The sequence below is a fragment of the Archocentrus centrarchus genome, chromosome 7 (genome assembly GCF_007364275.1).
Source record: "Archocentrus centrarchus isolate MPI-CPG fArcCen1 chromosome 7, fArcCen1, whole genome shotgun sequence".
In the NCBI taxonomy this organism is placed as follows: Eukaryota; Metazoa; Chordata; class Actinopteri; order Cichliformes; family Cichlidae; genus Archocentrus; species Archocentrus centrarchus.
In genome coordinates, this window is record NC_044352.1 from 6482289 (window position 1) to 6501475 (window position 19187).

Sequence of the window (19187 nt, forward strand, 5' to 3'; positions counted from 1 at the left end):
ATAAGGTCATCTCAGGCACAGAAGCCCCACCCACCTGCTGTCAAAGCATTCATTGGTTAATGAAGTTTGATTTTGAAGGCTTGAGATGTGCTTTTACCGTTGCTGTCTTTGTGTTTGGAAACTGGATGTGATGAACAAGGACCGGATGTGACTGAGTCCTCTCACTGGTGAAGTGGTTGCTTCAGTTCATTGAGGTTTGCAGACATTTGTTTATGCAGAGCTCTTTTAGGTCCCATCACAACATTTCAGCTGGGCTGAGGTCTGAACTTTCAACGTGATGCTTTTCTTTTTCAGCTGTTTTTTTCAGTCATATAGATTTGCTGCTGTGCTTGGGATAATTGTCCTGTTGACCCAATTTCAGCCGTGCTTTATCTGTCAGATGGTTTAGCATTTTATTTTAGAATACTTTGATATACAGAGGAACTCATGCTGACTCAATGACTGCAAGGTGCCCAGATCCTGTGGCTGCAAAAACAATCAGCACCACCACCACCACCATGCTGTGTTTGGGTTTCACCAAACCTGGCGCTGTGCATTAAGGCCAAACATCTCCACCCTGAAGTCATGTGGTTTGTTCAGATGAACTTTACAAATCTAGGCCATGTTGCCATGTACTTTTTAGAGAAAAGAGGCTTTCTCCTAAACAAGCCATATTTGTTCAGTCTTTTTCTAATTCTGGCATCACAAACTTTAACATTTAACATGCTAACTGAAGCCTGTAGAGTCTGAGAAGCAGCTCCTCAGTTTTGTGCAGTTTCTCTGAACACTGCACGGTCTGACTTGGGAGTGAATTTGATGAGACATGCATGCTTGGGAAGAGTGCGGCATGGGATGCTCCAGGTGGGTAAAACTGCCAAAGCTTCTGCTTGTGTAGAGGTGGTCACACTCACTGATGATCAGTAAGGTGCATTTGATTTGCAGCACTTTGCTGCGACTTACCATCTATGGAGGCAGTAAGGGGATACTTAGTAAGGGCGTACTTAGTGCACAGAATCAAATGTGCTGCAGCTGTACTTTCGATCTAATTTAAGTCTGTGTGCTGCTCCCACCTCAGATTAGTTACTAAAAAGCACTCACACAGAGCTAAATCAAAACATTTTAATTAGAAAGTTGAAAAACGGCAGTAGGTACATAGGACCTCTATTTTTGCTAGGGAACAAACGGCAATAGAGATGATGAAACACAAGATATGAACATAACCTACTAAGCGAGGAGACTGCAGTTTTCACAGGAAGATTACAAAAAAAAAAAAAGATGACTGCAAATGATGAACATTTAAAATAAATAAATAGAAATACATATTCACTGAATAGTGTAGCCATTTCTCTTATCTATGTTATTATTGCTGGTATATATTACCTTTAAATGTATTATGATTTTAAAACAAACATACTCTGAAACCTTCCTTGGCCGCAAAACAATATCAACATGGTCAATAAAGTTGTTTATACATTTAAAATTGTGATGCATGGTTTCAGCAATTAAGAGTCACAGACATGAACATTCTTTTTTTTTTAAAGGCGCTCCATGTTTTTTTTTTTTTTTTATGGGTTTTTGTTTGCTTTTTAATACATTATGCGGTGAAAGGATGTCGAATAGGATGGATATATTGATACAGTACTGTACGCCATCTGTTGAACCGCTCGCCGATTTCTGTGACGTACATGACGAAGATCCGTCTATGAGGATGAAAGAAACGAAAGAGAGAGAGAGAGAGGTCGCCAAACGACTACCGGGAGTGACAACTTTTTGTGCTGCTCATTAGCTTGGCCATGCGTTTTGTTGTCCTGTACACATGAATTAAAGTAGAAGTATCCACAGTCAAGTCTGATCGTGAAAAAGTGAACAACCTACACGATTTGGGTGGCTTTTGGCTTCATGTTTATTGGAAATCCTGAGGAGATCAATCCATCTTTCCAGTTACAACAGCTGATGGGACATCACCAGTTTATTCTTTGCGGATGTCGACAGGGCGCAGTTTTCTTTTCCTCAGCGGCATCTCAGCACAGCCAGTGACCAGGAGACACGTCCTCCCTGTCCTGGGCTGCTTCATCCTTGGCTGCCGCAGGATGACAGACTGTCGTACAGAGAATCGCTCAGAGACTCGGGAGTCTCCAGGACCTGAGGCCGACTCGGGGACAGAGCCTCCTCCGGCCGCTCTCTGAGCAGCTCCAGCCCGGCCTCCCGGCTCATCTCGGGGACGCTGGGTGTGCGTGTCTTCCCCCTGCGGCTCATGCCCGACTGGGCGGGGACGGGCAGGCTGCCTGGGTCAACCACCCGGCTGGAGGAGGGGCCGCTGGCCTTCATGCTCTGAAAGGAAGCAGAAGGGTGGGAAACAGTGTTATCATCTTATGTAACGCCTTCAGGTGCCACCAAAAAAGTGGGTTACAGGATTCATCCAACTGTAAATTTTTAATATTCAGCTCATGAATAATTTGTAAAGGGAGAATGTGGCTCTGTGCTTTTTTTTACATTATGTAAGACGTGAGTGCAGATTTAAAAATGCACCCCTACTTTACTGCCTGCAAGTGACCCAGATGAATCTTTTTCTCATGCTTTTGCTGAGCACTTTTCATTAAGTACGGAATAATATTCTCATTAAACACCCATTAACGTAAGCATAATAACCTTCAAAGCTGTCTCTGGTTGTTCTTCCTAAGGACTCTTCTAGTCTCTACTTTCTTCTTTTTGAGTTTCTGTGATTGGAGACTCACACTGCAGTTTACAGGAGCTATTTTAGCAGCCACAGCATATCTACAAACTGCTAACAGCATTCATTTTCCCACCAAAAACCCCAGTACGTTAGACTGAGTCAGCCAGACAGGTGCAGATAATCTGTTACTTTGCTGAGTGAAGCTGTGGAGATTGTTGAGGAATCCATCCTTAATTAAATTAACATTTTGTTGTCTTCTCTTATTTTTGCTCCTCGCTGTTTGTGTGCGTTCCAAATATCTGAGTTAACAGTAGCTCCTCTGTGAGACTGTGCCCTGCACCTTGACTCACAGGTGCTTCTTTCAGGTTTGTGGATGGTCTGAGTCACTGCACTTTGTGCAAAAAATTAAGGACTGTATAGTACACTGGACATTTGTTCATAATAGCTCAATCAATTCTTTTTTATATGCGATTTGCCATAAGCCACAGGCATGCCGGCCTACAGAGCGGTCACTAGGGAAAACTGTGCATCCCCAACTGGTTGGTGAGTGGTTGTGGGACTATACAATTATGACATCATCCTAAACTTCTTCTTGTTTATGTAACTTTTTTAATTTTTCATTGTCCCTGATAAGGCCCCAGTCACACAGGCCCAAAGACCAGTCAGCGTATTCCCAGACTGTTTGGCAAATGGTTGCTGGCTGTCGTGTGTGTGTGTGTGTGTGTGTGTGTGTGTGTGTGTGTGTGTGTGTGTGTGTGTGTGTGTGTGTGTGTGTGTGTGTGCGCGTTGCACCAAAAACCTCCTTGTGACTGATTTGTCATTAGCAGACTGCTGCGGTCACTCAGTTTGTATGAAAGATGGCGACTTGTGTCCAAACTCACTAAGTGGTTATGAAACCATCAACCGTTGCGACCAAAACCGGAACTGATGCTGCTCGACTCCAAGGCAAAAGTTGTGCCTTTTGAAACGTGTTGATTTAATCGGTCAGGCAGGACTTTTAATTTGAAGGCGAACATTTTCCATCTCGTTTGTGTCCGACTTTTTCCAAGTCTCACTCCCGCTCCGTGGTTATTAAGCAATTTTTCTCTAGCAACTGGAGGTTGCCAGGGATCACTGACCGACCTGTGTGACTGAAGCTTTATCAGGGAGAATAATGAATTAATAAAACAAAAGAAAGTTCACAAAGACGTTGATTGATAGAAATTTAGTGAAAATCTGATATTGTGACAGGTCCACTTGATCCTGGTCATTACTGACGTGTCAGTTATTTATGATGTAACAACAAAAGTTTTCTTTTGTGTAGATGCCCAGAGGTGCAGAGCTCAACAACATTTGTTAGTGATTCGGCAAGTCAATCATTTTTGTGGTTATGGCTATCATTGCTTGTTTCTAACAACAGAAGATTGTAAACAGAGTTTATTATGACATTAAAATGTTGCTTCTAGCCAGAGACGAGAGATTAATCCAACCCTGCAGAGACACTTCAAGAACTGGGACTGACAAGACTGGGAAACTGGGGAAGGACTGAAACCCCTGTACTGCAGTAAAAACAGGATTTCCAGCTCCTTTCAGGAGGCACTGCAGGAAGAAGCGGGAGCAAGGAGGTGACATCAAGGTGCGGCTTTTTCTCCGATTAGTTTGCCAGCAGAAGGGATTTCCAGCCGAAAAGCAGAAGCGCCGTGCCTAACCTTTCCCGTAAAGCGAAATGTCGTCGTGTTTTCTCCTTCGCCGTCTTTGCCCCTCAGGGCCACTGTAGTTCCGTAACCTAGCAACAACAAGTGCTCTGAAAATGAGGTCATGTATGCTTCCACTGCAAAAAAAAAAACAAAAAAAAAAAACGCTGTCACTGTGGACTCTGAGCCCAACTCTGCTGCAGATGTGAGCACTTAAACAGAAAAATTAGCGCATCAGTCAGAGGTTTTTCTGGCTCGCAAATGTGCTTTTGGTGGGTTCTTACGCACGGCGTTAAACAAACACTAAAGGCAGTGATTGCCTTTTACCTTCGTTTGCAGAAATCTTTGCATTCTCCGGTTATTTCTCACCATTAGATAATGAAAAATGTCTTTTATGCCTGAAAAAAATCAAACTCCAATTAACAGAAGTTTTCTACAGCTCTGTAAGAGCTCTTTCTGTGCCACAAAAAAAATCCTCAGTGAAAGAAAGAAACAAACCTGTTAATATGCCTTCATTTGGAGAAGATAAAAGTTGCATCTGAATAACAGTCAAACCACAGTATGCCTACCCCTCTGAATGGCGATCCAAAGGATACCGCCTCCTCCTCTTCCTCCTCAACTGCCAGGTACACCTCCGCAGGTCCTGCTGGAGTCTTCAGGTTGGGGAAAGTCCAAGTCTTGGAGCGAGGAGAAAACATGTTCGCTCCATGTGCTTCTTTGTCTGCAGATGGAACAATTAAAGATAAGTTTTTTTTTTAGTTTTTGTGCCGGGGATTTTCTCCTGTGGGTTATCACTGAAGTGAATTTAAGAGCACAAGTACTCGTCGAAATTCCCAACACGAGGAACGTTAAAAGTGTTTAAGTGTTAGTCTGGCTACGAAAGGGAATAAATGTGTTTTGTAACCGTGCTACTGGAGCTACAGGGCCTTACAGGAAAAAAAAAAAGGTCTGACCCAAAATGAAGCTGCTTAACAGATATTCATGGTTTCCAGAGGATAAAGTATTATCCTCTATTCTTAGAGCCCTGTTTCTTTTATAATCCTATATTCCTTTATGCTTTTATTTACTGTCAAACCATTCCAAAACACATAAATATAGAGTTGGGAATGGGCATAACAGGTCCCATTAAAGTAACACTGTCCAACAACCTGACCTCTTCCATCTGCTATTGTTATGTCTAAGTGGGGCGGACTGTTGACACCTTCACGGATGACGCCGGCTGGGCCTCTTCCCTCCAACACGGAGCCATACTGAATGGTGGGAATCAGCTGTTTGTGTGGCGTGTAGCATTCCTCCTGCGATGTCAGCTCTCTGTCCAGGGTCCGGGCCCGCCGTCCGGCTCTGCCCGGGGAGCCGCCGCCGGAGTGGTGCTCGGCCCCGGTCTTTGACTTAGACAGGCCCCGTGCGGCTGCGCCGCTGCTGCAGTCAGGCAGGGGGAACGTACCGATGCCGCTGTCCAAGGTGTACGTGGAAGCACCGGAGCCTGCAGAGCAAAAAGAGGGGAGGGAGATTCACAGAATCTGAATTAATCACTGCTCGAATAATTTATGAATCTGGAAGAAACAGATAATGTGTAAATTGGTGAAGTCCCTACTATTTATTTGATCTTTTACTGCAGCCTGCAGAATGAGGCCCCCTCAGGGGTGTGCTCTGTTTGTTTACCTTTGATATGATAATAAAGGTGTGAGACAGTTTATTTCCCCTCAGTGTTTCAGTCAAACCCTTATAGAGTGTCACTGATTCTCAGCGCCTGAAGTTTGGTGAAGAAATACCACAAAAATATGCGATTGCAAGTCCTTAAGGAAAAGTGTGTAATTATTATCTACAATAAAATACATAAATTATCAAAAATGAAAGTACTCAGTCAAAAATGAAAGCGTTAAATTATTGCAGATTAATAAATTAATGGTTTAGAGGGTTTGCAACATGGATATTTGTACTGCAGGGGTGTTTTGGTTGATCTCAAAAAAATATTAGTCATGTACAATTCCTAAAATGATTTGTTCAAAAAAAAAAAAAAGAAAAAAATTTAAGTTCACTAAACTATATTTTTTTTATTTTAAATACTCTCATTTTCAATGCAATCATCAGCGATCCTAACCTGCCAAATGTTGTAAAACCCCACAGAAGGAGAAAGCAACAAGCACGTAAACATAAACAAAACTAATTCTTTGTTTAAAGTTGTTATTTGTAAGTCTTTTATTTTGAAAGTCTCTGGACGTGCAGGTGACCGCTGTGGCAGTCTTCAGTATATTTCAGTTGCCTGTAGTGAGTCTCATGTCCTGGTCTCAGATGGACTCCAGCTCCACTGTCTCCATGATGGTACACCTTGATCTGCTCTCAGAGAACCATTTGGATGCAAAGCAGCCATAACTGGTAAATAAAAAGTGCAATATTTTCCCTCCAAAATGTAGCAGGGTAGAGATGTGTAATATTAAGTAGCAGAAATACTCAAAAAAAGTTTCAGTTTTACACATAGTAAACTATATGTACATTCTTTTTTGCATTTAATTTACCTTCTTCCCTTCCCATCTGTGACTGTCTTTATATTTCCATTTACCTTACTTCCTTGTGACTTCCACATGAGTCTATTTTGATCCTCCACAAAGCTGATAAACCTTTTCAGACTCCCGGCAGACTCGTCTTACCTGCAAAGTGCTGAGAGTGAACCGAATCCGCGAGGTTTTCATCTGACGTGATCTTGCCGATTCTCTCTGATCCCTGCATGAAAGAACAACAAAGATGCAGAAGGAGCGGTGACTGCGCTGAAATCTTCAGATCTCGATGCAGGAGACGAGTCTAACGAGTCAGACGCCAGGTTTAGACTTGAAAGTCGTTTCCATGTAAACAGATTGGATTTGATGAAAGCGAATTCTGTTCCTCATGTCCTCCCTCAGGTTTCTTTTAAAACCGTGTCGGTCTCTGAACTGCAGACAAATAAGTGAAGAAGTACCTTTTCCATATCGTCGTGACTGGTGGTGTGACTGATGACGTCGCTCTGCTGGGTGAACACCGGCTTCGAGGTCTTACAGTCAAACGAGAGCCGGCGCTGGGGCACGCTGATCATCTCCTTTCCGTCCACTCTGAATTTAAAATCAGAATTGGCTTTATTGGCTAAGGATGTGTATGCATACAAGGAACTGGGCTCTGTTTTTTTCCTTTGCTCTCAAAGTACTTAATGGAGTAGACAAACAGCTGGTGTAGGAGAGGAAGAGCGGTCACTGCTGGAAAACAGCGGAAAAGATTCATGATATAACTGGAAGGTTCCCTTTTTTCTGATGGATTGTAGATATATTTAGTTAATGACCATCAGCAGCATGTGAGAGGACACTTGCACGTTCCATTCCAGTAAATTTACGACATTTACTTGTGAATTTCATAATTTAGTAGACAGAAAACTGTGCTACCTTCGTTATAATGTCTGACAGTGGGAAAGTATTTTTTTTTTATTAGTCAAAGTAAGTGACATTAATGAAATCTGAAAACTAGACTAGGGCAGCTGGTGAGATTATTATCATCCTTTTTTGAAATACTAACATAAAAAAAATCTCCCAGTACTCTGTGCAAGTTGTCTTCTTTTTGCAGGTTTAATTTTTTTATGGGATGTTTACAGTGATCTTAATCCCTGGGAGAGCTGCTCCAGGCTTGTGCTTATGCAAAGTATCCAAATGCTACTTGGCTTCTACATAAAATTAATTCCTGAGGCGAGACAAACATCTATAATTAATGTTGCATTTACTAAAAGTGGTGCATGTCCAAAGGTGGCTTAAATTTTTGCAAAACAGTACTAAGAGGTGTACTTCTCAAAATGTTACAGCTATAATTCGCTCTGAAATGCCCTTCCTCGAGTGCTCACCTGTTTAGCAGCTGCTGCATGAAGTTGTCAGAGCGCGCTCCCCTGTACATGACTGCCAGCTGTCCCTGAGCTTGATCCATCACCACCTCACAGGAGTGACCTCTGCCTGACCTCTCCACATAGGCCCGCTCCTCCTCCAGGGCTCTCCTCAGCCCCTCAGCCTTCTCCATCAGGGTCGAGATGTTCAGACCTTCCACACCTTCTTTACACCTGGAGGCCATTTTCACAGAGTCCCTGCCCACCGAGGGGATGTTTATCTTCCACTCCTTCTTCTCCTCCTTTGCTTTAGGGCCGTCGGTCTTGCGGCTCAGCGCGGGCAGCTTACTTTTCTTCAGGCCGAACCAGCTCGCGATGCCATTGGAGGCCTTCTGTTTGACCTCTCCGCCCTGCCCTCCTCTGTCCTGCTCCTGAAGCTTTAGCACGTTCTCCTCGATGCCCTTCATCACCTTCTGTTCGATGGCAGATTGCGGGCTGGGGACCGGCAGCGAAGGCTTCTCCCCCTCAGACACTGGAGGTCTCGGAGGAGGAGGTGGGAGGCTGTCTCCGTACATCGGATTCTTTTTCCCTTTACCGCTGATCTTGGTCCTCTCTTCTGATTTGGACGAGTAACGTGGGGCCTCTGAGGACTTCCCCGCTCTGTGAACGGACGGACCTTGGCAAGGTTTGGACGGTGACTTTGGAGGGATTTTGTTGGGGCTGTTGCTACTGTGAGGACCAACATTGGCTTTAACATTATAGGCCAGATTCAGGGAGCCAGGACACTTGATGTTGTTGCGTAGTACCTGCGGAGCGTCTGTGTTGGGTGATGGCAGACCCATTTTGCTCTTAGGTCCCTCTGGTTTGGTCACACAGAGTTCTTGTTTAACCACAGTGGGACCAGCAGATTTTACTGCCTGCTCATACAGCTGAGATGACCCAGGATACTTCAAACCACCACTGCTACCTTTAGGTTTACCATCTGAAGAGTCTGTGAACTTTGAATGTCTCTGTTCCTCTTTGTGGATCTCTGCTGTCTTGCCCCTTTCTTCTCCGTAGGTGCCTTCATTCACTGCATCCGTGGGCCTGAGGCCGCTTTGTAAATCCTCCGAGCTCCTTAGCTTGCCGAGTGCAGCCAGCCTGTCCTTGAAAGCGTGGTGACTTGAGTCAGCCTGGGATCTTGCTGCCCCGGACGCAGGCCTCTTTGGGATGGACGAGGAGTCGCTCCTCCTGGTTGGAGGTGGAGGTGGACCCTGAGTGACCTCAGAGCTCACCATGTTTACCTCCCTTGTGTGCCCATCTTGTTTTTCTCTGGTTTGTGAGTAGTTAGTTTTGCCCTGAGCTTTGCTGAGGGCTGAGGAGTTGGGTAGGCTGTGATGATTAACCCACACAGGGCTGTCTGAATCCTCTTCATCATCTGATGTAGACTCTGATGTCGACGAGGAAGACTGCTTTCGTTGCGGAGAAGGATTCAGGACGCTTTCTGGTAGGGATTTAACAAGCTTCCTCTCACCACCATTTGCCTTCGTTTGAGATGGAAGAGTGGTTCTTTTCTCGTGACCTTGGGTTGGTTCCTCCTCTTTAGAGCTGATGGACATTTCACAGACATTTTCATAATGAGGGACCCTCTGAGAAACTTTTGGTGAGGAGACGGGAGCTCCGACCTTTGAGCCCGCACTGGGTTTAGGTGCGGAGAGGCTGCTATAGCTTATTTCTTTAGCGGGTGGGGAACAGGGGTCTTCGGGCTGTGGAGGGGAGGTTGGTGCTGAGTGTGTGGCGGGATACGACTCGGAGCGGGCAGGTGGAGGAGGGGGCTGCCTGCACCTCTCTGTGGTGGTGGCTCTGCGTGTGGGAACAGGTGAGTGGTACACCTCGTAGTTGTTGGTGCGACAGGGGATCCTGGAGTTGCGAGTGAGCTGGGGGCTCAGACGGACAGAAGAAGTGGGAGCCTGCGACTTCTCCCCCATCGAGGGAATCTTCAGGAACTTGAGCAGTTTGGATGGGGAATTGATGGCGGCGGCTTTGACGTCGCTGAGGCAGGAGGGACTGGGGCTGACAGACGCACTGGCTCTTACACAGGAAACCTCCGGATCTGTGCTGTCTTTCTCGGGGACAGCTGAGGGTTCGTCACCAAACGAAAGCGCCAAACCATTGGGAACATCATCGCTTGTATCCAAGTCACAGTGGGCCTCCTGCACAGAACGAGGCAGGTGGGAGGTGGCAGAGAAACCACTGAGCTCTTCAGAGGCATTAGCGTTTGGCTCCGAGTTATCCTGCTCCCCTTCCAGACTCTTACTGGCTGCTTCTGTGATGGATGAGTGGGCGGTGGCGCCCGCTGGTTGCTGGTTGGCTTCGTTCTTGGTGCTTTGTTTAGATTCTCCAGTTCTGGTCTTACTGTGACATTCGCTCATAGCAGCTGCAGGAACTATATGGCTCTGGGTGGCTTTTGAAGGACTACAGACATGGTTGCATGGCTTTGGAGGACTGTCCGGGCTCCTCTTGCAGTGTAAACAGCAGGTGTTCCCTCCCTCACACTTCACTGCTCCGTCGCCATTCACATGCTGGTGTGCGTCTGTGTCCGAGCATGAGCAGTGGCAGTGTGTGTGGTGAGATTTGCACTGCAACGGGAGGGGGTCCGCAGAAGCCAAAACAGCCTCTGTGGACATGAGCACCTGGCTATAGTCGCAGAAAGACAAGCTCGTAGTGGATGGGTGAAACTTGAGGGGGTCTGTCTCCTCCATCTTGCGCAGGACCTCCAGGATGTGTGCTTTCTTCTTGAAGAAGGGAGACAGGGCCTCCATGGTGGCGGCGGGGCCCCGAGGGCCCGGGGAGGCATGTTGTGTGCGGTAACCATTTCCCTTTGGACAGACAGAGATTAGCATCAGTATACTATTCAATGAGAGAGCCAAACAATTTAATTCATCAGGACCTTTGAGTGCATGCGTACAGGAAAGAGTGTGAGGGAGATTAGAAATGGAGTCTTTTTAAAGCACAATAGAGCAAATGTCAGAGCAGTTCAAACATCACACGCAGATGGGGATTTCTGTCTGATTCAGAGGCTCTTATGGTCTGTAACAGTCACCTTGGCTTGTGCTTCAGTCTGTGCAGGCTCCACCTGTTTGGCCGAGTCATTGTGCAGCTGTGCATTGTAGTCTGGGAGCGGTCCCGCCTGAACCTGTAAAAGGAGATTCATGAGGCAATTATAATGAGACTGTATACGCTACAGGCTATTATATACACACAGACAACTAAGAGCTACATTGTCCTGGCATCTGCAGAAACTATTTCGAGCACAGGTGAAAAGGCCAAGAAAACACACACTTAAAATATACCATGAAAGCTGTAATTATTGGTTACCTTGCATTAAAAAAAATAAAAGATAATAAAATATAATGAATCATGAAACTCAATTATACAGCAGTTAAAAATAGTTCGAATGAGCTTCACCATGACCAGCTGCACCATGTGTACACCACATCATCTCCAGAAGGAGCCAAACAAACTGCAAACTGACTGAGGAGTCTTCGGGCCCGCCGTTTACGGCTGGCAGAGACAAAGAACAGAAACCACAGAAATCAAAAGGAAAAAATATCATTTTAGAACCACATGGAAGCAAGAAAAAGTGCAAGATGTGGCGGAATGAGGAGTGAAAAATTCTAACTTTAACTGTTATGGATTTGCACCATCTGAGGAGACGGCAAGTGGGGGGAATAAATGTAAAGATGTTTGCCTACTCTTGACTCTAATCGAGCTAAAAGGCGCTCGCTTTGTTGTGCCCAAAGCACCAAAAATATACTCAGTAGCAAAGTTTCTTTCCAGAAATCATGACCCAGTTTATAAAAAAACTAAAGAAAACACAAACCACACTGCAAGCAGTGTTATGTCTGTTTTCCTCCTACCAAAATACATCTGCCAACTGTATCACTGAGCTGAAGGAAGCGCATATCTGCCCATCTACTAGAAACATTGCAACAGGATGTAGATATCAATTGCATTTCCTTCAGCTGAGGTGTAATATTAGCTAGATGCAATAGATCCTAAACAAAAATGTTTACAGGGTTTTTGGATTTTTTTTTTTTTAATTAACCAGATAAATATTTCCAGGAAAAAACAACCAGCTGAGTTTTTTTTTTTGTTTTTTTTTAATGCACAGGCACAACAAGCCCCGCCCCCATCAGACATTTTAGCTGATTTGAACGCTGTCCGTCTCACAAACATGTGAATCACCGCAGTAACACATAGGTCCCGTTGTCCATGCCCATAATTTTCCTTTGACCTTTACCTTGAGGTCAAGGTCGCCGAGGTTCAAACTCCAAGACTTTTAGTAGATGATGTGAATTTGAACATCCTACCTCACATCAACCGAGTTACCGCGTTTCAGAAAAACTTGACCTCTGACCTTGACCCAATTATTTTGTATGAATCGGACCGGTAGTTCTGCTGTAATATTAACAAACAGACAAACATACCAAAAACAATACCCCCTTTCCCCCCTAAGGGGACAGGGTAAAAAAAAAAAATCTATTGTATAAAGAGCACTCTGGGCCAGAGGAAAGATACGCACATTTAATTTTAGGCTGAACTGTCCCTGCACTCCCCTGATTTAGCACTGCAGTCCTCTTAACTCTGCTGAACAGACAGCAGAACGAGATACGTGTTACCATTTCTTCTCTCTCTCTTTTCTCTCCTTGTAAAAGCCTCACAACTGCACTACCCACAATGCAACTGATAGTGTGGGTCTAGATTCAGGTGTGTTGTGCTTTCAAAGGCCAACACCGTGATTATACTTGACACATTGTTTATTGCAAATGCAAGCAATGACATGAACACATAACCTTTTCTACGGTTACTCGAGAGGCATTTGATTTGCTGCGGTCTTCTCTTAAGGTGGACCTTTAATGTTTTCCACGTCCATATTATTATTCTCGAACTCTTACGGTTCATACTGGGTTTTGGTGCAGCTGCTTAATTTATCCTCTGTCTGAAACCATTTCATCTCCTCTCCCTTTAAGCCGACTTTCCTCTTATTGGCTGACCCTCACACACAGGTTTGAACAGCAGGTGGGTGTTTAGCCAGAGCTGTGTGCCCGACATGACCATATTAGGTACGGTGTTTCTCGCTGACATCACATAGCCAAGAGGAGAAAAAAAAACCTGTCTGAAAGACAACATTTCAAGCAGCAGGTTGTGTGTTCCTTTTAAATAATGGGAATTACTGAAGAAAAATAAAAGGTTCTCTTAAGTTTTCTGCAACTTCTGTGCTGCCTGGAATCTGACGCTTTCTTACTGATGGACTGTAGAGATGACTCTGTACCCAGGCTCACACCTCTAGCTCATTTAGTTTGCAACATGCATACCAGCAGAAACAGGACCATCAGTGCACTTACAGCCTGCCGACTAAGCTTGTTGCAGCCTGCAGCAGAAATAAGGTGCATCCTCAGAGATCTCATAAACTCATTTATTTCTATTTCCATATTCAGTTTTTTTTCCAAATAGAGAAGAAATTGAGTTAGTTACCTGGTAGTGAGCAGTGGGGTGATTGGGCAGTTTCTGCTGAAAAAGCTCACACAGCGCTCGGTTCTGCCTCTCCAGGTCAAACACCAACATCTTCAGCTTGATGCACTCCTCCCTCAGATCCTGTTCAGGGACACACAGAGCAGTGAGGCATCACAGATGGAGCTGAGTCTAAAATGTAAAATAAATTGACCTGAACGCAGATATTTAGCTTCAAGTTACCTTTTGATTCAGCAGAGCTTGGACTACGTGGTTGGCCACCTGATAACATTAGAGAACATTTACATGAGTTCAAGAGCGAATTTGCAGATTTTATAACTTTCATTATGGACTCACCTCATCCAAGCATCTCTCGTAAGCTTCTCTCTGACTCTCATTGGCCAACATGAGAGCTGAATTCTCTGCCTGTGAAGTAAATAATGAATTAAACATGAAAAATACATTCAAAACTTCACAGTATTTACTTTGGTGTACACATACGAATGCCCAGCAGACACCAAAACTACCAATGCAGTGTAGTCCACTGACTTCCTCCATATAACATTACAATGCAAAAAAAAAAAAGCTGCTATAACATCAAACACAATTTAGATGTTTTCATTATCATCCAACCAGAAAAACCTGTTAGAAACAAAGCCTTTAGGAAGTGTCTGACATTTGGTGTAATGAGCTTATTACCAAGACTGCAGCAGAGGAGGCCTGAGGAAGTTACTGATTCCAGTCAAGAAATGGTACGCAACATTAGGCACAGTAAAATGTCAATTTGTTGTTTTCACACTGTTTTTTGTGGCTTAAAGTCCCAATAAAATGCAAATATACATCTTTCCGAGTTCTAATTTTGTACCTCTGTGTCCATTCTGCTATTAAGTCTCCAGAAACTGAGCTGGGGGTTATTAACGAATCACATTAAGCACCAGAACCTTAAAAAAAAAAAAAAAAAGGTTCCCAAAACTCACAAATGATTCATTTTGAAATATTAGAATTTGCTCATTTTGGAGGCAGCATGGTGTCATGGTGGTTAGCACTGCTGCCTCACAGCAAGAAGGTCTAGGTTCAACTCCACCACCTTGGCCCAGGCCTTTCTGTGTGGAGTTTGTATGTTCTCCCCATGTCTGCGTGGGTTTCCTCCCACAGTCCAAAGACATGCAGTTACTGGGGTTAGGTTAACTGGTGATTCTAAATTGCCCATAGGTGTGACTGTCAGTGTGCATGGTTGTTCGTCTCTCTGTGTTAGCCCTGTGGCAGGCTGGAGACCTGTACAGGGTGTACCCTGCCTCTCGCCCCACGACAGCTGGGATAGGATCCAGCCCCCCCCCCGCCCCGACCCTGAACAGGATAAGCGGAAGAGAATCGAGGGCTGAATGGATTGATCATTTTGGTCAAACAACACTTCATACTGCCTGATGGCTTCACTGAGCAGGACACTAACGAGCATGCTCTGCAGATCGTTAGCTGATGGGTGGCTTCCAGACTTTTAGCAAAGGAAGTGTGATTTCATTTGATAAAGCCAAGAACAAAAGACACAAACAAACCTGATTACACTAACACAGGTGCTTTAGTTAGCACAGGCGAGGGAGTCACATCTTGCCTTCCCAGCGAGCCAATTACATCTAAAGGATTTGATTTAAAATCCACCCACATATTCCAGTTTTACTTGTAAATACGTTGCATCAACACACATAAAGAGGCTGAAACAGCATGCTAATCCCTCAGCTCACATTTAGAGAGGACAACAGGAAGATTCTGTTAGCTTTAAGGAGAGCTAGGTGAGCAGTTTCCCCAATAACAGTCAAAGCTAACTGGCTGCAACCTGTAGCGGTATACTCGAGTGCGACTTATCAGCAAGTTTTCCTTTAAAATCATTAAAAAAGAAGCATTCATTTTATGACTCATGATCAGCAAATCATTTCAGTGTATATGAGCAGTTATGTTTGCACTTTCAATTAAAATTTGAAGCCTTTAAATTCAGGCTGGGCCACAGCACAGCCACACAGGGAGAGGCCTATAAAACCTGAATCCTTTCTTATGGGATCCACACACTGTGAAAGTCACTTCAAATGACAATTTGGCAGATAACAGGCACCAAAAATCATCTTTTAAAAAAATTTGTACCTGGGAATTCAAGAAATCTGCACAAATCTGACAGGAAACAACAGAGATCTGTCTCGGCCACTGGTGAAAGTGGTTTGATTTGCCAATGATCCAGTGGCAGGTCTGACTGAAAGAAGATGACACGCTCAGCAGCCTTTTAAAAAGTGTGTTTCATTCCCTCACCTCCAGCTCTCTCAGCCGGTCCATGAGCTCGCCGCTGTTGTCCTCCAGGTAAGACTCCACGTCTCCCTCCTCGCCCTCCTCGTCCGAACCGAAATCCTCGTCGCACATTCTCTGTTCTGTCTCATCAGACATTGTTCTCATCTGCAACAACATGAGGTGACAGTGTTACCACGATATCTGCACCAATTAATCTGAAAACACGAGACCAAAAACATCAGCTGCTCCGTGGGGTGTCTGTATACGATGCATCTTATTTGCAGCTGATAAATCACAAAGTGTAGACTAAAATAGGTTATAATGAGACAGCAGCTAAGATTCATAAAATCCTTCTGTGGTTTCAGAAACTTGTCAAAGAAAAAAAAAGAATAAATACATAAAACAAACAGACAACGATGATGTTAACTGGCAACAAGTGGTGTTCAACTTAGAAGCAACATAATGCAATTTTTTAAAAAGAAAAGAGTAATGCATACAAAGCAACACAAACAAAGATCACCTCAACATTTTTCTGCCCAGCAATAAATACTAAGAAGAATATTTATCTGCTGATTCCAGGATCAGAAATACTTTATTGATCTTTGTTGTATGGTTTTCCCAGGATGGTGAATTTAAAAAAAAAGATCAAGTTCTCACATCTGACACAGTGATATTAACGAGTCATTTAGTGTTGTCTCAGTTCCTGCTGACTGCATCTTGTTTGTGCCGTTGCCACAAACTCCACCCGTCTGGCTCTCCAATCAAACCAAAACAAACACCGGGGATACGAGTAAACTGAACCGAGCTCTGTTTCACATCAGACCCCGTTTTCATCTCCAGGAGTGACGTTAACGTTATTACCACCATTAAACTCTGTGCTCTGACAGCGGCGGCGTCTCGTTTCAACATCACTTCAGAGCAAAGTGCTCTACACCACACGAGGAGCCCGTTACTGCCTCCGCATCACAGTACCTACTACATATCGAGGATTGCTGCGGAAATACACGAATCCATGGATCCTGCATTGTTTCAGACACTCAGGGTGAGGATAGAGATAAGCCTTTGTGTCCATATTGCTCTGCTTCAGTAAATCCACAGATCGACGTGCAGCTCCATGCTGAGTGCACCGGCTGCCCGAGTCTGCGAGCATGGCACACTGCAGGGCATATGGCTGAGCACCAGTCTATCAGGCACAGCTCCAGGTGTGTCTCAGTCACAGAGAGAGGGAGAGGGAGGAAGTAGGTGTGACAAAGTGGACCCAGATCCAAAAGTCGCATCTTAAGGAGTCAGAGCGGATGAAACGAGGCCGATTCTATGGCTGGAGGCCAATCAGGAACTGGCACACTTTCCGGTCCTCCTGACACGGACAGGTGACACACAAACAAACCACCGTGTGCACTTAACGCATGCAGAGACGCTCTAACATTCAGGGCAGGGCGTCCAACCTCGGTTCTGTTTTCTGTAGCATATTTTGGAGTCTGAAAGCCTGAAGCTGGCATCAAATGTTTGGTCTTATTATTTGAATTCTTTCTTCATTACTTAACCGAACAGTTGCATTCTCATTCTGAGCCACAGAGTTTCGTCATCCAAAAGCTATTAAAACTACATCAGTCTCACTGTTACACAGGGTTACACCTTTGTTCTTTAACATAAGCCCCATATACACCCTCCTGCTGCCACAAATACCCACTAAAGAAACAAATCTGGATTACTCCAATGCTCAAAATAGTCCCTAAGAAACACACGGTTTACTCCCAGTGATTAAGGTTTGTTAAAAACTACAGGCTCCAGACAGATTGTTTTTGGTCATCACACCTACAGTGTGGCCCATGATGAAAGTATTGCAACATGTCTAAATTTTCAGGATTAGTAACTTTTCTTGGAATGTTGATGGCGACATTCCAAGGGAAGCCATCGTTGTACAAACTGAACATTTTCTCCTACCGAGCCGATGCTCGTTATAAAGTAGCCACAGGAAATGCAAGGTGTTCGTCAGCGAGCTCACAGCTATCAGCGGATCAGTTTGAGATGCTGCAGGAGTAACAGTCAGAGAAGGAGCCGTTAGATGAGGAGCTGCAGGCGACAGTTGGAGGCGTGCAGCAGTCGTTTCCCTTCACTGTGCCCTCCTGCTGGCAGACTCATGCCAGGTTTTGCCAGAAAGTGACGGAAAGCGGAAAATATTTTATAATTTATATATATATCTGAGTGAATATCTGAGTGAATATATATGGTTGAGACGTCAGTTCAATCCTGACTTAAAAAGCTGGATCGGTTATCAGTGACAACAAGCTGATTGGCTCAACTCAGTTGTCAGCAGCAGTACAGCGGCTGGTAGCAGAAGAGCTCACATAACATGAAGAAAGCTAACAGCAATTTGGAGGCATTTTATTCTTAACTGTGGTCGAGTGAGTTGACGTGGCTGAAAAGAAATAAACTCTCACTTGTTCTTTCATTAGATTTGGTTTAACGGTTGCTGGGAAGCTTTTGCTGCATTTACACCAGCATATTGTTATGTTGTCGACTCAGTTAATATTATTGCACTCCAGTAAAGGAGAAACAACCTGACTGTAAATGATAGCAACATGCAGCAATGACTCTCGCTGAGCTTAAGTGAGTCTAGTATAATAATTCAGGTGAGTTTTTATTTCATTTATCCTGGGCAGCTGCCTTTTATTATTTTACTCCTAAATGTATTTGTCTGCCACTTATCCCGGGCCGGGTCACGGGGCCAGGAGGACCACCTCCTCCTCCAGCTCATCCAGGGGAACACTGAGGCGTTCTCAGGCCAGCCGAGAGATATAATATCTCTAGCGTGTCCTGGGTCTACCCCGGGGCCTCCTCCCAGCAGGAAATGCCCGGAACACCTCACCTGAGAGGCACCCACGAGGCATCCTAGTCAGATGCCTGAAACACCTCAACTGACGCCTTTCGATGTGGAGGAGTATTGGCGCTACTCTGAACTCCTCCTGAATGGCTGCAGGGTTCACCCTATCCTATTTCTAACGGAGGGGCCAACCAACCGCTGGCGAAAACCCATTTCTGCAGGGGCGGTTCTAGGGGCATTGGCCCCATCTGAAATCTGATTGGCCCCCTGAAGTGCCCCTGTCCTGTCACTCATCTGTCCTTTGTTCAAGAACGAGGATCAAATTATAGGTGGATGCATTTCCATGCCGAAACACCAGTAGCGCTAATGAGCCAAATAGGAATGTCCAGCGTGAGTAAAGCTTACAGAAGAAAAAGGATTTGAACGATCTCGTGGAGAAAG

At 44.7% G+C, this 19187-nt stretch overlaps 1 protein-coding gene across 9 annotated transcripts in view; it reads right to left on the reverse strand.

The window, feature by feature from the left end:
* Positions 1-1516: 1516 nt before the first annotated feature.
* The window catches only part of nckap5l (NCK-associated protein 5-like), a 52522-nt gene continuing 34851 nt past the window's right edge, over positions 1517-19187 (reverse strand). For 3 of the 9 annotated variants that reach the window (XM_030733663.1, XM_030733662.1, XM_030733661.1), the window contains 11 exons: positions 15947-16087; positions 14009-14077; positions 13895-13933; positions 13676-13795; positions 11241-11333; positions 8183-11016; positions 7280-7409; positions 6975-7047; positions 5528-5809; positions 4896-5047; positions 1517-2310 (listed from right to left, as the gene is read on the reverse strand). In XM_030733663.1, the coding sequence (XP_030589523.1) occupies positions 2050-2310; positions 4896-5047; positions 5528-5809; positions 6975-7047; positions 7280-7409; positions 8183-11016; positions 11241-11333; positions 13676-13795; positions 13895-13933; positions 14009-14077; positions 15947-16087 (4194 nt within the window). In that variant the 3' untranslated portion in view covers positions 1517-2049. Of the gene's footprint in view, positions 2311-4895; positions 5048-5527; positions 5810-6461; positions 6700-6974; positions 7048-7279; positions 7410-8182; positions 11017-11240; positions 11334-13675; positions 13796-13894; positions 13934-14008; positions 14078-15946; positions 16088-16442; positions 16528-16579; positions 16602-16894; positions 17226-17866; positions 17883-19187 lie in introns of those variants that run through there. The other 6 variants (XM_030733667.1, XM_030733660.1, XM_030733664.1 and 3 more) reach the window with 6 other exon arrangements.